This window comes from Phaethon lepturus, unplaced genomic scaffold (genome assembly GCF_000687285.1).
Source record: "Phaethon lepturus isolate BGI_N335 unplaced genomic scaffold, ASM68728v1 scaffold25776, whole genome shotgun sequence".
NCBI lineage: Eukaryota > Metazoa > Chordata > Aves > Phaethontiformes > Phaethontidae > Phaethon > Phaethon lepturus.
The window spans coordinates 23,766-40,390 of record NW_010545977.1 but is presented as its reverse complement, the minus strand read 5'-3'; the positions used below and the strand labels follow the sequence as shown (position 1 = coordinate 40,390).

The 16,625-nt window shown below is 39.3% G+C and overlaps 1 protein-coding gene across 1 annotated transcript in view; it reads left to right on the top strand.

Annotated features, from left to right (window-relative positions):
- The first annotated feature begins 228 nt into the window (after window positions 1-228).
- CEPT1 (choline/ethanolamine phosphotransferase 1) overlaps window positions 229-16,625 on the top strand; it is a 29,577-nt gene continuing 13,180 nt past the window's right edge. The window contains exons 1-3 of the mRNA XM_010289155.1: window positions 229-662; window positions 4,333-4,480; window positions 5,472-5,613. Of these exons, the coding sequence (XP_010287457.1) occupies window positions 237-662; window positions 4,333-4,480; window positions 5,472-5,613 (716 nt within the window). The 5' untranslated portion in view covers window positions 229-236. The remainder of the gene's footprint in view (window positions 663-4,332; window positions 4,481-5,471; window positions 5,614-16,625) is intronic.

The window sequence follows — 16,625 nt, the reverse complement described above, 5'->3', positions numbered from 1 at the left end:
GCCGGTGGCTGCAGGATATTTGCTTCAGCAGGCAGCAAGAAAGTAAAGAAGTGCAACTTTTTTGTATAACCGCATTGACAACACTTGTTTTCTGTTTTTCCTTCAGCAATTCTCCAAATATCTTTCTTTCCTAAGGGAGAACTCTTACAAAATCTTCGTTTACTGATGGCAAATGAAACGCTCAGAGCAGTGCCTAGAAACTTTTGATATCTTAATTTGTGCCCTTCACCTTCAGTATGTCTCAACCCTTTATGTTGCAGGATCTTATGATTCTCCGTAAGAGCTGCTACCTGCCAAATAAAAATTCTGAGGCCACCCAATCCATGAGTGGGCATCGAAACATAAAGAGGCGATGCGGGGAGTCGCACCTGGAATCCCCTGCAGGCTGCGGTCATGGTCCTGCGGCTGGATGTGTGTTAAGCAAATTAGTTCAGTTGCCTACACCTCCCTTGTCAAAGCACCAGCTGAAACGGTTGGAAGAACACAAATATCAGAGTGCCGGACGATCCCTGCTTGAACCCCTAATGCAAGGGTACTGGGAATGGTTAGTTGGAAGAGTTCCAGCCTGGATTGCCCCAAATCTGATCACCATCATTGGACTGTTAATAAATATATTTACAACTCTGCTATTAGTATATTACTGCCCAACAGCTACAGAACAAGTAAGTTACGGACCTCTGACAATCTTTGTTTGTGGTTACTGCAATCTAGTAGCAGCTGGCACTGTTTTCTGGTGGGTTTTTGTCTTGGTGGAGAACCCCTTCTTGTTGATCTGCCTGCAGTTCTCATACATTTCAGCTGATCTCCATAAACGTTTGTAATGTGTGTGCCTCTATATGAGTGCTTGCATGCAAAAAGAGCACATACAGACTCTGGGGTTAGGATGCTACTTGCTGAGTGAAACAGTGGTTCCTCTGGCTGATGCGCACCATATGAAATGGGGTCTAGTACCAAAATAGCTGTTACGGTCACAGCTGTGAAGGACCTGCTGCATGAAAGCTGCAGCCCCACAAGGCTTGAGAGCATGTGCAAACAATCAAGAAAGGGATTTGCAACTGTCTTGCATGGCATGTGAATTTTTTGCCTGTTTACTTTCTCTGCTTGTGACTGAGTTAGTCACCTTCAGCTTTCTGATCTAGAGTTACCACACAACAAGAAGTGCAAGGTGACTCGATTGGCAGTGAGCTGAGTCTGCCTTTGAGCCCAGCTAGAGTTGCAGTACAGTGAGGAACTCGAGCTTACACAAGGGACTGAGCTCCAAAGTGGTGCAGCTTGAGAGATCAAGATGGGCTGCTTACTCCATGGCTGGTGTGACTAAACCCAGCTTACTAAAACAAAGGGACATCTTTCTTCATCCCCTGTGGGCCCTGGCAGTTCATATTACCAGGCAGCTCAGAACAGGACCTTAGGTACAGTGTGTCATGAGCTGTGGGAACACAAAGTTGTCTTCTGAGCAGCATGCTGCTTGAGTAGTTCGTGCTGGGCAAAGGCTGGATAAGTCAGTTTTATTCTTTGTTCTGAAGGCTTGAAAAGCTCCTGATCTGTCCTCAGGAGCACTGTCTTCCTGTAATTCCTGGTTTCAGTGGTACTAAAGTCTTTATGAGACATTTCAAGTTACTAGTTTCAAACTCTCTCACTTGAGATGCCTCATAAGGTACTTGAAGACTTATTTTTTGTGCACTGGAAAAGTTTTGTCACTGGGATGTGGAATCTTGAAAGCTGTTTATATACATATGCACTGAAAAAGGGAGTCATTTGGTACAGAAAATGTATTACATACCAAACAGCAGGTGAGTATCTCCTGAGTTCTAGATTCCAAAATATTGGAACTACTTCATAACCAAGCCTTTCAGCGGAGGTTGGGAGAATGCTTTGTAGTCAAGGAGCATACAATTTGTTTCCAACTGCACTCTTAAAAAAAAATCCACACACACCCCCCCCCACCAACCCCCAAACACAACCGTGTAGGTTGGCACGTTCAACACTCTGCATCCTTGTTCCACATATGGTATAGTAAAGGGATGTTTGCCCCTCTTAGAGATCTTTTGAAATAGATAGTTTCACAGCAGCATGTGGAATTTGGCAGGTGTAAGATGAAAAGTGAATATTAAGTTTGAGCAGTGCACACTTGGAGCAGCTCCTTCCTTTTTCAGACTATGGCATTGTTATATGACTTGATTTTAATTTGCCATTTACTCTGAGAACAGTATTGTATGGGGGCTGAGATTCTGAAATCCAGATCGATAGAGTACAGCTGTATTTTAGTTGGTAATTCTGAAATAAGCACTAAGCTACACTCGGAGTGTCGGAAGGTCATCCTGTTAGCTGTAGTCTGATGTTTTAAAACACTGTTGCATGTTTAACAGTTTGAGAGTTATTTTGTGCTAAGTGAATGAGATTGTCTTCTCACTTTAGCTGAAAAATAACTTTCTGCTGAGGTAGCTTTCAGCCTGATCTGATTTGCCATATGGCACAGCCCTGTGTGCTGGCACGACGGGGAGGATGCCATCTCGGTGGTGGAGCTGTGAGCTTGTGCTTTTTCAGTGTCAAGTAGCTGTCTGGGAAGAAAATGGGGCTTTGAAATTCCAGAAACAGAATTTTTTTTTCAAAAGCACTATTGCTTTCAGATGTAAATTGTCTCTTCCTTGTAGCTCAGTTTTAGTTCTGCTTTTTTTCAAAAGCAACTTGTCTCTTCCTGTTGATGAAAGCTGTAGCCAAGGGGATGTAGCTATCACAGCTTCAATGGTAGCTGAAAAGAAAATGAGATACAAATAGTTCTACTGCTTGCTCTAGTTGGGGGGACCCCAGCAGTGGAATGGTACCTTAATTTTTGTTTTAAAAAAATAAAAATAAAGATTTGAATAAGGGAAGGATCTGTGAAATCTTGTGCAGATACAAATAATATCTTAACACATACACTGTAATGAAGTAATGTTTAAGAAAGAAGAGTCAGCAGTTGTTTTTTTTTAAGTTTATAGAGGAAAAATTGTATGACACTGAAAGATAACTTAAACTTTGTGTATAAAATCTATCCATAAGAAATAGAAATATCATAATGGGATGGAATTCTGCAGCATCACAACTTTGTCTAAATGTGGTCCTCTGCTTCTGGGTGATATATTTCCCCTTCACTTCTCTTCTTGTGCTGGTTTGTGTAGACACGTTGCTAAAAGCAGAGCAGAGTGCCAGCTTTTGAGGCAGGATGAGCGTTTTTAGTAAAATGCAGTAGCAGGAACAGTGCAAGATGTAGAAAGGATATATTTAAGTTGATGTGCTACAAATGAGTCATGGTTGTGCAGACCAAAAGAAGCTGGACTCCAGGGCGTTATGAGAGGCAAGTCAGCTTGGTTAAGCTACTTAGCTGGACTTTATTGGCGTGGTCTCTAAAATAGAGCTGCTCATAAATGCTCACTTTTATAAAGTGTGTCAAATGTGAAAAATATCCAATATTATCTGTCAAAATTGCAAAACATCTGATCATATCTGTATAATGGATGTGTAAACTGAGACAAACTAATGACAACCCTCTGGCTTTTGTGGTAATAATGGTTTATGCTTCAAATACTGAAAAAAACCTGAGTTATAGTCTTTGGTCTCATGGGGATCTGGTATCATTTGTATTTCTGTAGAAATAAATTGCTATGCAGGATGTGAATATTAAGGGTTATAACATAGATTTGGCAAAGGTGCTGTTACCTAGTAATAGAAAAAATGGTGGTGGAGGTGCTGTACTACAGAGCACTGAAGCTTTACAGATCTCAGAAGATCTAACAGCTAAACTTGAACTCTAAAAGTTTGAGCACTTTACAGTGACATAGTTCTCAAATGCCACTGCAGCCTGGTAATACCCTGTACTTGTCAGTATTTTAGTACGTGACACCTCACTGAGGTCTTGTGAAGATGAGCTCAGTGTCTATGACGCAGTTACGTGTTCTGGGGGCTAAGAAAGCTTTCCAGTTTCTAAATTACTCGGACAACTTACAAATACCCCTACAGGAAAGAGAAGCAAGACAAGAACTTAACTGTGCACCACTTTGCCGATGTAGTACTATAATTTTTTTCAGAAGTGTAGGGCAGCTTCCTGCTTTAGTAAATGTGCTGTACCTAATCTAAGCTAGTAATTCTTGCCACTGTTTTATTTGCATTATATGTCGTAACTCCCTCTGCCTGTCCCTGCAAGGACCAGCTACTGAAAGGTCCCTGTGTGTGATGACAAAGTGTGTGCAAATGAAAAAGACTGTTTGAGAGTGTAAGATAGTTTAACTTAAGACTTTTTTTTTTTTTAAAAAGGTTTAAAAAAGCTTTTACTCTCAATGACTGTTTCTTTCCTAGGCACCTCCCTGGGCATACATTGCTTGTGCATGTGGCCTTTTCATTTACCAGTCTCTGGATGCTATAGATGGAAAACAAGCAAGAAGGACAAATAGCAGTACTCCATTAGGAGAACTTTTTGATCATGGCTGTGATTCACTTTCCACAGGTATTGTCACTTTTAATTGAAGTATGAGGATTAAATGACTCTATTTCAGGGATCAAATCTGGATTACAGAAAAATGCTTCTTTACTGAAGAAGAGGACAACTGGTATTGCTGAATGTGTAGTTTTTCAGTCAACCTTCTTTCCACAGACAGTACTCTTGATCAACTGAATGTCTTCTCTTGTAATACACTTAAGAAAAAAAAAAGCATGTGACTAATTCAATCTGAGCCAGTAGTCTTCTGTGTATGCTTTATCAGAGTCTTGGTTCTAAAAAAAATTACTGTAAGAAGTTGTCAAATGCTCTTCTATATTATTTTAGATTGAATCTATATAGAGTGATTGCAAGACAGGTATGAAGCTCAGACAATGGGATCGTAGAAGTCTGAGTTTAAGATTAGAATCAGCAAGATCAGTTTCTAGATAGGTAGAGTTCATTGAGTCAGCCTGAAGTTTAACCCCATTGCAAAAGAATAGTCAGATGCATTTGGTTACTTAAATTCTAAAGCTCTTACATTTTAATTTTTTATAAATAGTTTATCAAAGTCGTGTATTTAGAGGGGGTGGGGGGAAGCATGAATCTTGGATGACAGACCTTGGATTTTCTTAATGGCATAATAAAAATTCAGAAAACAGGGGAAAAAATATGTCCAGCAAATCTTGGATACGTGAGAACCCCAAAACTCTGGCTGCAGGCTGCAATTGCATAAATCACTCAAGTCCCTTGATGTCTTAGTCTCCTACATTTTTATTGAACTTAATGGGAATAAGAAACCCTCAATATTGAGGACTTCTGAAAACGGATATGAATTTAAGTCTGTACATTTTTTAAATGGAAGTGTTAATCTCCTTATGTCTGCTGAAATAAAACACATCAGGATACCTTCACACTGTCTCTCCTTCTCTGGGTCCTCTTGTTAGATTTGTTTCTGGTAAGGATCTTTACGCACATACACGCTTTATCTTTTTACTATGTGACTGATTTTCTTCTGCAGTCTTTGTGGTTTTGGGAACTTGTATTGCTGTGCAGCTGGGAACGAACCCTGACTGGATGTTCTTTTGTTGTTTTGCTGGAACGTTCATGTTTTACTGCGCGCATTGGCAGACGTACGTCTCTGGAACGTTGCGCTTTGGCATGTAAGTACCTTGGCTGAAAATAAAACTGAAAGTTAAGCCGCTTTCCTGTCTAGTTGCTCTTTATGCGGTTGTAGATCATGCGATCCTTAGAGCAGTAGTAAATTGTTTATATTCATATATACACACTTAGAACTTGTGGCAGCTATTACCTGTTGGATTCGCAATTAATACTGAAAGTTACTTAGGTTGTTTCAGGAGTGGTAAAATAACCTTTTGTCATGTTAGTTAATTAGGAGCTTCTGATGTGATTTAAACCTGAATAAATATGGGAAAGTACCTGGTGTTTCATCCCCAGGAACAGAATGCTTTTGTCAGATGGTGGCAGTCTGGCTTTACTATTCAGTTAAGTACCTATCTGTTGATCTTTCTTGACATGTGGTGGTGTATAGTTAATCTTCACTATTAACCACAGCTCTTAAAATATAGTGTATTAATTGACATTGTGCCTAAGGTTTAAAGTTCTGAATCCCTTTTAGTTGGTAGAGACCATGGTTCTGTCAGTAATGGGACCAAAATGGCAATGCCAAGAAAGTCAACGGCTAAAGTCCTGTTTACTGCTGGGTAGGTGGGGAAACAGAACACAAGGACTCAGTGAGCTGTGAGATTCATTAACCTTAATGTGGAAATGTATGTTTGTTCTATCTTTCTATTCATAGATCTTGCAATGTAACAAATGTATTTCAAGTAAATATACTGCAGAATGATTTTGCACCTGGTAGCCTCTGAAATTTGTCATTAGTCTGTATGGGATTTTGAAACAATGCTACAACATGCACTGTTTATATGCAGTCTATTGCTACTGATCTATAGATACCCAGATACTGCTAAAATAGTACAATTATGGACCTCCTGTCTATAACAGCTCTTATTAGACAGAATGCTAATGCAGATTCTCTTGAGAAACTTCTGTATTTCTGCTCAAAAATGTAAGGTGGCAGAGCAGTTTTCAATGTCTATTGGAGGAAGCAAAGAAAAAATCTAGACCCCCTGTTCTAATCCTGGCTACACCAAAGCAGATAGAATAGTTTCAGTCTGTTCTCGGATGCTCAAATCTTTAAAGGCATCTGTCTTAAATCTTGTACTGTTTTAGACTTCTTACTTTCATGCCGTGCTGAAAGTCTCAATACTGACTGCTTTTAGCTCCCTTTGAATTTTATGGGGCCCTGATAATTAAAGTCTTCCTGTTATCCATCAAAGAACCCCAAAACCCCAACTTTGGCATGTGCTTGACTTTACAGATGCAAATATCAAACCCACCCTATTTGCCTTTGTGCTTCAGACAAATGTGTACATTACGCCTGGTATTCACTGTAACTTTTACTTTTTACTTTTGTGAAGGGTCTTTATATTTTGGAGACAGCATTTTGTACCAGATGCTATTATATGGCCTTATATTATAAGAATTTGATGATCCATCAATATGTAGCTAATTTAGAGAAGGCAATAAGCTCACAAATGTATGTGTATCATTATTTTAGATAATAGACAGCACTGTATAGTAAACACATTTGTTTCTTCATTTGCCCCGTGTCATAAGGTTAATAGACTGACATAAGATGACGTTCATTTCTATGGCAAAAAAACTGTGAGATTATTTATCCAGTTAATTGATTCTCACTGTTTGATACTAGTTTTTTCTGAAGCTTTCATTTCACCAATCATATAACTGAAAAAAGTCCTGTATTTTATCTACCCTTTCAGATTCACTGGAGTACACAGGCTTAGTGCACAGTAGCTTTTTCCTGTTTGTATATTCTACATAGTAACTCCATGTCAAAGATACGCTGAGGGGGCTGTGAAAAGCAGGGATGTTCTAGGAAACGTGTCAGCATTTCTAACTTGCCTTCCTTTCCAAAGAAGCAGCAAAAAGCACACAGTTGGTTATCACTTATTGTAGTTCTGTGATGAGATGGTATCCAAGAAATTGTATTTCATCACAGATACCAACTCCATAAGCAAATTGGAAACAGCTCAGAGAAGAGCAGCAGACTGTTAAAGGGCGAGATTAGTGTTTTGCTCCTTCCACGCAGCTCAAGCTTGAACAGTGAAATGTGTAATCAACTTGGCTTACCAAAAAAGCCCATAGTCTTCAAAAAACCAATAACATAAATTAGTGTGTCAAATTAAGTGTATGCTTGCAGAACAGAATGTCTGATTTGTATATGCTGTCACTGTACCAGCCTTGACAATTCACTGAAGCTGTGCAGAGTGGACTTTGTGTCAGACTCTGCAGAGCAGCAGTGTTCACCCTGAGGGAGGAGGAAACGGGATCGTTTCTGCTAAATTCCTATGGAGTATTGCAGGTGGAGTAGGAAAACTATTAGCTTAATTGTGCCCAGTTATTGAATACATCAACTGTGCTGGTTCTTCCCACTGACAACTGCAGGGAGCTACCCTGCACTACTCCAGGATTGTAGAATAATCCATTGAGATGGTAAGGTCACACTGATCTGTCTCCATCTTTAAATGATAATATAATTTTATTAGATCTTGGCAGCTGATGCAGACTTTTCGAAAAGAAAAATTGGTGAAAGAGCTCCGAAAAGTAGCTAGAGGTCAGTATTGCTTAAAAATTCCCTGCAGGAAGCAGGAAGTGTCTGGGTTGGCTACAGTAGAAGTCACTGTAAGTAACATCAACAGCGCGAAGGCAGCAGGGAACAGCATGGCTAGAGTTGTATCCAGAAGTTTTGTTTAAGAGCAAACACCTGACCTGGGCATGGGCTTGTGAAAGAGTGCGAATATACTGTGCATTTCAAGGAACAAAAAGGTGACTGAATTGCAGGAAAACATTCAATACTGAAGCAGTCCAAATAGTTACTTTGTTCTCCTGTTCTCTTTTTCAGCACAGTAACTGGTTTATCTGGTTTGTGGGTTTTCTGTGCTGCAATACAGAATGAGCTTTGTTTCAGGCTTAGCCTTATATGGGTGCAGCTGTGCCATAATTGTGGCATCTCTGGTTTGGAAGAAGTGCATTTTCTTCTGCATATCACAAAAATCAAACTGCCAAGCCCCAATGGACTTCCACATGTCCACGTGGAAGCAGATCTTGTATTTTAGGAACAGGGTGCAGAAACTGGAATCATTAGGGAATATGGTGCACAAACCCCAAAGGGAATTTGCCTGCCATTAGCTGGAGCCCAGTTGTGATTACTAGTTCTGGTTCTTCCAAATCCAGACTTATTCCAACTAGATTCAGTACTGCACGGGCTCACTGTTCTGGCTTCAAGAAATGTATTAGGAGATGTCTGTGTTTATGCAGGTTCAGTCTGTATCTAACCTTACAAGGTCAGTGCACAGCCAGTCTGACTGCAGGAGCTGTCTCAAGTCCAGGAGAGTTAGAAGTGAAGCTAGAGGTATTAGTCTCTGCATTGCAACCCGAGTGTTGTCCGAGGAGACATAAGGCACAGCGCTGCGCAGGTAAAGACCTTGTACTCTTGGCCATGCTGGACTAGGGGTAAGTGCTGGATCATATTTTAAAAACCCAGCGGGCACTCATCAAGGGTCCACCCAGAGACATGAGGGTGTTCATGCACCATGATCTCCAGCGTTTCTCCTACAAGTTACTGCATCATCTGGTTTATTCCAACCTTAATTGAAATATGGAAAGCTGGCAATAGTAGAAATTGTAAGGGGGTGTGTGTGTATATATCTGTAAATATATAGACACACAATGAGATGGAAATTAGTTTCTACAGATGTTTCATAAAAGTCTATCAGTAAACACTGAGAAGAAGGATCAGTTCTTATGAGCTTTCATATAACTGAAAAGTTAAAAATGTTACTTCACTGCTTGAATAATAGTCCCCAGAGAAAGCAAAAGCATTCAGGCTGTCTCACAAAACAGCCGTTATTGAGGAATGTTGGAGAATTTGGGGGAACATTCTTATTCAGTGACACTGTAGCAGTTGTACATGAGCAAGAGCCCATGGTTGGTTTAGAAAGTGAAGAAGGTTAATTTGGTTAACCTTCTGAGCCTTCTTGCCAGTACTGCCGCTGAGGTATAAAGGAGATTAGTAAATGATGGCTGTATTTCAGAAAGCAGCTAAAATGAAGCCTTCCTCTTTAGCAGTTAACAGAAAAGGAGTTCGTTTGTTGTCTTGGATAGACAACTCACACCAAATATCGAAATACAGAGATGGAAGCCTTCCAAGTCAAAGTTTAGCACATTGAGTTTGTGCTCTTGGGAACAGCTTCAGGATCTCAGGATTATGGTAGGGGATAAGGCAGTTATCTCCATGATTATAGCGCTTAATTTTCATCTTAGGAGTTTTTCCAACACTTCTTGAAGAACTTTAATACCTTAGTTATTTGCAGAAGGAAGTTTGAAGCTCAGTAGAGTCTCTCTTGATTTTGAGGGGAATTAGTTTCTCTACATTTGCAAGAATATGTTGAAGTATCCTTGTGGTAGGTGTTAAGTGGGCTGCTTACAACCCGCTGCCTTCTGCGTACTTCAGTCGCTCACTGCCACCTGTCAGCATTTCAGTAGTGCTTGGTGTGTGTCACATAAATATATATAAGTGCCTTGCTACAGCACTAATACATAAAGCTGAAATTGCTGGGGGCTGACGTAACTGATGAGGGTTTTCCACATCATGATCCTCCTTCTTTTCCTTTCCCCCTCACAAGTCCCTTAACAGTTTTTTAAACCAGGAACCAAGCAATCATGTGCAGAGATGCTGCTGATGATTTTTCTGCCCTTGTCGTTGAAAGATGTTCTCCCTGCTCTGTGAAATAGCGAGCTTCAACATAATAGCCGCATGCTTCACCTTGGTATAACCTGGACAACTTTTAGTCTATGTTAATGAGCAGCAAAAGGAAAAATTTACATATCAATTTAAATGTATTACAACAAGGAAAGGAGAAAAGCTTATGGCTCATTTTTAATATTTTTACCTCAAGATGAATTTCCTGTAGCTGAGAATAGTTTTAATTTGCTTACGCTTTTCTTCTGTATGATTTGCTTTATTCATGCTATTTGTATTTCATTATGTCCACACAAAATGCTGAGTTGGAATGAGTTAAGATTAAACTCCATAATAACCTTTAAAACTAAGCATTTGGGCTTCTAGCATGTGACTTTTAGCCTTTTTTCTCTTGTGTTGTGATGATGAACATTCTTTTCTTGCTGCAGTGGTTCCCTTAAGAAAACAATCCTTTGTCTCATGCTCAGATTTGTAGTTCGTTGCCCAGCCTGAGTAATCCCACTTGCCCTCTTGGTAGATACACATAAGACAGATGGAAGAATCATCATTTCTCAGCCCAGAGTGCTGCTATGCAGAGTCTTTAATAGTCAACATAGCCCCTTGAGTTTCCCAGCCTCTTAACTTCTGTGTTCTGATGAGGCAAGAGTGTTTATCTTGTCTGTTGTGTTTTGCTACATGGGACTGTTGCAAGGAATTCTGTGCGTTGGGGAGGAGGAGGATGATACATAAATGCCCCCTGCCCTCAGTTTCATACAATATTATAAAGAAGCTGTATTAGATCAGCTGAGTTGGTAGTGATTGACTTGATTTCAGAGCCATCTCCAGTGTAAGTATCTGTTTCCTGTTCTTGGTTGGTTCACTTTCTCAGGAAATATCTCAACTTTGAATTAATTCCTTTTGGTTCACAGTTCTGGACAAGGAAAGAATTGACTGCAGCTGTCTTTAAACTCTGAAACTTGATTCAGTGGTGGCCCTTGTAAAGTCTAATGGCTTGTTTAATCAAACAAGACGTTTTAAGAATTGCCCATGGAATATGCTCAATAAATTACTCTTGTCAGTGCTATATTCTGGACGCATGACTAATCAATTGCGTGTTAATTGGCTCAAGACTCTTACCAGCTTGACGAGGGAACCCAGCAGAGCAGATAGATTACAAAATAAGACTTGTCATTGCCAACATCCAAGTAGAGTTAAGCACATGCTGAGGTCGATGGCCCCCACTTAAGCTTTCCCGGATAATGTTTAAAAAATGAATCCATATCTGAGTTACAAATATCACTTTGAGTAACATAGGCCAAAAAAAAAAAAAAGAATATAAACTGCAGCTGTCCAAAAGTACCAAAGTTAGTTGTGCTGTTTGTAGATGTAGCTTTCTCCTCCTGTGTTCCCTAAAATACCAAATGTGAACTTTTCTAACTATATACTGTATTACATGCTGTGACAATTAAGCTGAAAATGCTTATCAGACTGAAATTCAGTGTACCCTCTCACCAGGCATGGGACTGCACATCGTTACTGCACTACTTAAGCTCTGTCAGTGCGATTACGATGAACTTTTTCTTTGATGTATGTTTTTAATGAACTGGTGCGTTACTGGATGGCAGTCTGCATGCTTCTGTTCCAAGCATACTTTGATAAGCACTGCAACAAACAGAATCTCTGTTATGGCTGAATCTGTTATAGCTGAAACTTACAATTTTTTTTAAACTGGATGGTTTGATGTAATTTTAATTTGATCACACTTTAAAGTATTTTTAGTTATAAAATACTATAAATCTGCATTTTACCATAAGGAGTATGTGTGGTAGTTGTGGCTCTGTTTGCTATAGCATATTTTTTCATCCCTTTCTGTCAAGGATGAAAAACAAATGTATACAATGAATGGAGTTTGGTTGCCACTGAGTAGGGGTCCAGAGCTCACTTGACTTCTTTTAGCATTATTTGCCAAGAAGCCAAGGAGTTGCGTGAGCAGGGAGGTGTAACTCCTTGCTTTCCCTTAGAGGTGGTGAACTGAAGATGCAGCCTGCGCTTCTGCTCTACAAAAAAAATGCGGTAGCATCTTTAGATGAATTCATATATTCAGTGTCATTAGGAGCATGGTGTAGGGAGAGGTCCTGAAATGTGTTTGATGATGAATTTTGTTTGCTGTGACTTGGAGCAAGGAATTTAATTTTGTTTCCTCCTGCACACACCGATGATTGTATTTGCACATGTGTTGGAGTGGTACTGTGAAACTGTAAATTGCATAAGCTTTGCGTGGAGTTTCAAATGTCTAAAATACTGTATGGGTTACAATATTTTTGTTAATTCATTAATACTGTCATTTTTTGTGGTGATTAATTCCCTTCCTCTGACCTACCCTTTAAATTAGCTTAATGCTGCACAGTTGTCTGTTTTGTTTTTTTTCTTTACACTGTGGCTGAAGACCCGTTCTAATGGCTCCATTTAACTGAAGTGCTTAGGAAAATGTTTTGAAATGTTTCTTTCCCTCGCATGTAGATTTGATGTTACGGAGTCTATGCTCTGTACAATAGCAATCCAGCTTCTCACAGGAACTCTGGGGCCCTGGTTCTGGAACTATACGGTAAAGTGAACATTAATGCTACCTGGCAAGCAATGGCATGAACTAAGCAGAGACAGCACCTTTGTCATGCACATAGTAACTGGTATATGAAAAGCATCTTCACAAGTGCTATAACACATGGGGAAAAAATGTTTGCAAGGTATGAATGAGCATTAAAAATCCGATCTAACTGGAAATAAATTTTTTTGAAAACATGATGTTTTACTTGAAAACAAAGCAAAAACCTGCCCATTACACAGAAAAATTTGCTTTAAATATTTGTTTTTATTTTGTCACAGTTCTGGCTTTGCCTAGAAGATAGCTGGGGTTGTGGAAGCAGTCAGTGTGGGTGTAATTTTGTTGGAACTGCTTTTTAAAGTTGTAGAATTTTTTTTGTTGTTGTTGCTGTTTAAATACCTTTCCACCAGAAAAAAAGAATTGCTTGGCTAGTTCAGGGAACTGTATGCTCTGCAATAGCTTAGGTCACCAGTTACTTGTTAAAAATGCCTGTTTTGAACTGTGCTGCTTCATCCGTGTAGTCTAGTCACTTAACTGTGCTTTACAGCTTCATCATTAAGTAACTTCATTTCCTGGTTGTCTTTATTTTCAAAATGCTTCTCCTTATGTCTGTGCTAAATATATCCTTCTCCACTCTGGTTTACTACCATTTCAAAAGGACTTTCTCTTCCTTATTTCAGCTTTTTTAATACAGTGTATATAGGTGGGGTTTCCCCCTCAGTAAAATTGTACCATTAAAAGTGAGTAAGTTGGGTTCCTTGAGATTTTTCATAGTTCCTAGATTATTAGCCAGGAGTTTGCCTTGAAATATTTGAGGATACAAGAATAGGTTTTTGATCACCTTCTTAGAACTGCGTCAGATTTTAAATAAAACTGAGATTTGGGGTTTTTCGGTGGCTTGTTTACATCTCTTTTTGTTAAGCTTGCATTGATGCAAATTACGCTGTTTTGTTTTTTCATGTAATGGGTTCAGTACAGTCTTCTTTCATGATGCTATCAGAAGAGTCTTTAATTACCAGCTCTACTTTAGATCCACAATATCAGCAATCTGCTGAATCATGGTGTATGTCATATCCACTGGCTGTATCTGACAATTTAAGCCTAGTGCCAGTTAGGCGTGCACTGAAGGTAGTCAGATGACATAATTTTTAAATACTTTGTTGACAGTCTATGAAAGGCTGGAAATACTTAGTGTCAGGAAATGGTAATGTAGAAAGCAGTAACTTGAAGGAAGGAAGAACTTAATCAAGATTTTAGCCTGTTGTGATAACAACATTATGATGCTGCCTGAGAAGTTGCTTAAGGCGAAAAAAAATTTAAAAAGTCCCTTAGTACCCAATATTCAGAGACTTCTGAAGTCACCCATTGGTATGATAGTTATATGAGAAGAAGCAACTCAAATTCTGTAACAAAAGTGAATTGATTAAAATGGATGAGGACAAATTGCCATCTAATGGGGGGGAAAGGGAGGAGTTCTGATTCTCTGCACAAGTGACCTGGAGCTGATGGAGATGTCAGTCCGTAGCCCCCTCCTATGGTCTCCACCCTTGGAAAGGATGCCTTTGCCATTCAAGAAGAAATTTGTTTTACAAGTAAATGCAGTGGTTGGTAGGAGTGGCATGTGCAGTGGGTGAGCCAGGCAGAGCATTTTGTCACTTCGCTCTAGTAACAGAATGCCAGGTGTTTGCTGGTGCCATGTCCCCTCATGCACGCTAATTTTAACCTGTTTTTAGGCATACTGAATTACAGAATAGACTTAATCGTCTTAAATTCTTGCGTATGTAGTTTCAGATGCCTTCTTGTATCTTTGTTTTTAGTCGTAACTAATAAGTAAAGATGCTGCTGCTTCTGTACTTAGAACACACAAAGCCTCACGCTTACTTTACAGTCTTTGAGGTCAGGTGGTGTGGATTTTTATTTCAGTATTGCACCATCTCTGAGATGGTTAAGCTACCGGAAATACGCATTCATGCTATTCTTTTTCATCTGATAGCTGTTTCATGTGACAAACATTTGTGGTGAGAAAGTATAATAACATAGCCCTGTCTTGAAAATACTACCTGATCTGGCAAAATACGTAAGAATAACTTAAAATTCTTGCAACACAGATAAACCTTGTACTTGCATGTGCTGGGCAGTAAGGCTTTTTATTCATCAAGGAGGGAGAACAAATTCTTAATGAAGTTTGTTTATTCCTTTAGCCTATGGAGAAATTATTTAAAAGAACCTGAAGGCCTTAAACAATGGAAAACAAAAGGATTTTGGGAATCAAGTTAAAGCAAATTTACTCTAAAATTCTGCACATTTACACTTCAAGTTAAAAGAGCTGCAGCCCTGCCTCCCTCTTCCTGCAGCTCTGCAAAGTCACCTTTCAGTACTTGTACTGCTGGAATGTGGCTTTTGCTTGTAATGTTTTACCTCACATTTTGATGTTTTTTTTTTTTCAAAGACCAGAATTGGGCAGTTTTAGTACAGTTTAGCACAACCACATAGAGGAATTGCAAATGAATGTGTTTAAGATGATTGAATCTGGAAAATACTCAGACTTTTATAGGAAATAAAATGTTAAAATAATACTCTTGTAATAATCTATTATGTCAAGAAACGTAAGTCTGAAAACTAGCAAGTAATGTGCATTCAAGTTTGGCACAACAAGGAAGGACAGATTGAGTAAACTGTATTGCAGTGTGTGCCATAAAACCCATTGCAGTTTCTTTGCGAGAACGGCAGGATGCCTTCTGAAGGCGTTCTGTCTTGTGAATTTGGGCAGGTGGAGCGAGGGACGACATGTGTATTTAAAAATGCACAACTTTTATGTTTCCCTGACTTTATCTGAATCAAAACACTTAGATATGCTTGTTTACAGCCTTTAGTTCACAAAGGTAGCTGGTGCAGTTTTGACATTGTTTGACCTAGTCCCCGTGTGCTGTCTTCAGTTCTGCAGAGCTGCTGTTTGTTATTCTTTCCTAACATCAGTTTGCTGCAGAATCACTGGTTTTCAGGGCAATTTTCAGTGTTTTTCCCAGCTTTGCAATTGGACATTCTGCCTCAGCATTTTTAGTTTGAACTACTGAGTCTAGGTTCTCTGTTGCTTTGACTTCAGTGTCTGATCTTTGTTGCTTGGTTCTTTGCCTGGATGCTCCTGGTGATCTTAAAAACTCGATTTAGAGTCTTCTGTTTATTTTCTAGAAGATGAAAAAGTCCCTGGTTTATTTGAAGAAGTGATCTTTGGAACTAGGCTGCTTTGTGTCTGTTGAGGAACTGTTACAATACCTTTATGTCCTTCTATTGTAGCATGGGCATGTCTTGGGGGAAACAGTTTGTTTCATTTGCTTCATTTCATAGGTATTAGGGATCCGCCACATTGTGCACTATGTCTCTGCATCATCCTAGCAACATAAACTGTTTGGGCAATGCTGACATGATTCAATTTGTCAGGAAACATCAGGGGAAAAAAACTGTCAGGTTAGGGGAAGTGTGGCTCAAGTGATTGCTGAAAATATCCCAGTTAAGAGGCTTTAAGAAACCTCCTTACTTGAGCTGCAGAATTCATGCATTTGTTTTTTCTTAGGATGGCCACTGTAGCATTTATGTGTAAATAAATAGAAACACAGGGAGAAAATAGAATCAAACTTTGAACTGTCTGATTCCCAGTTTGCTTTGAAATGTTTTTGGTTTCCTACATGTCTGCTTATTGGTACCAGGCTACTGGTTCTGTGTAAATAAAT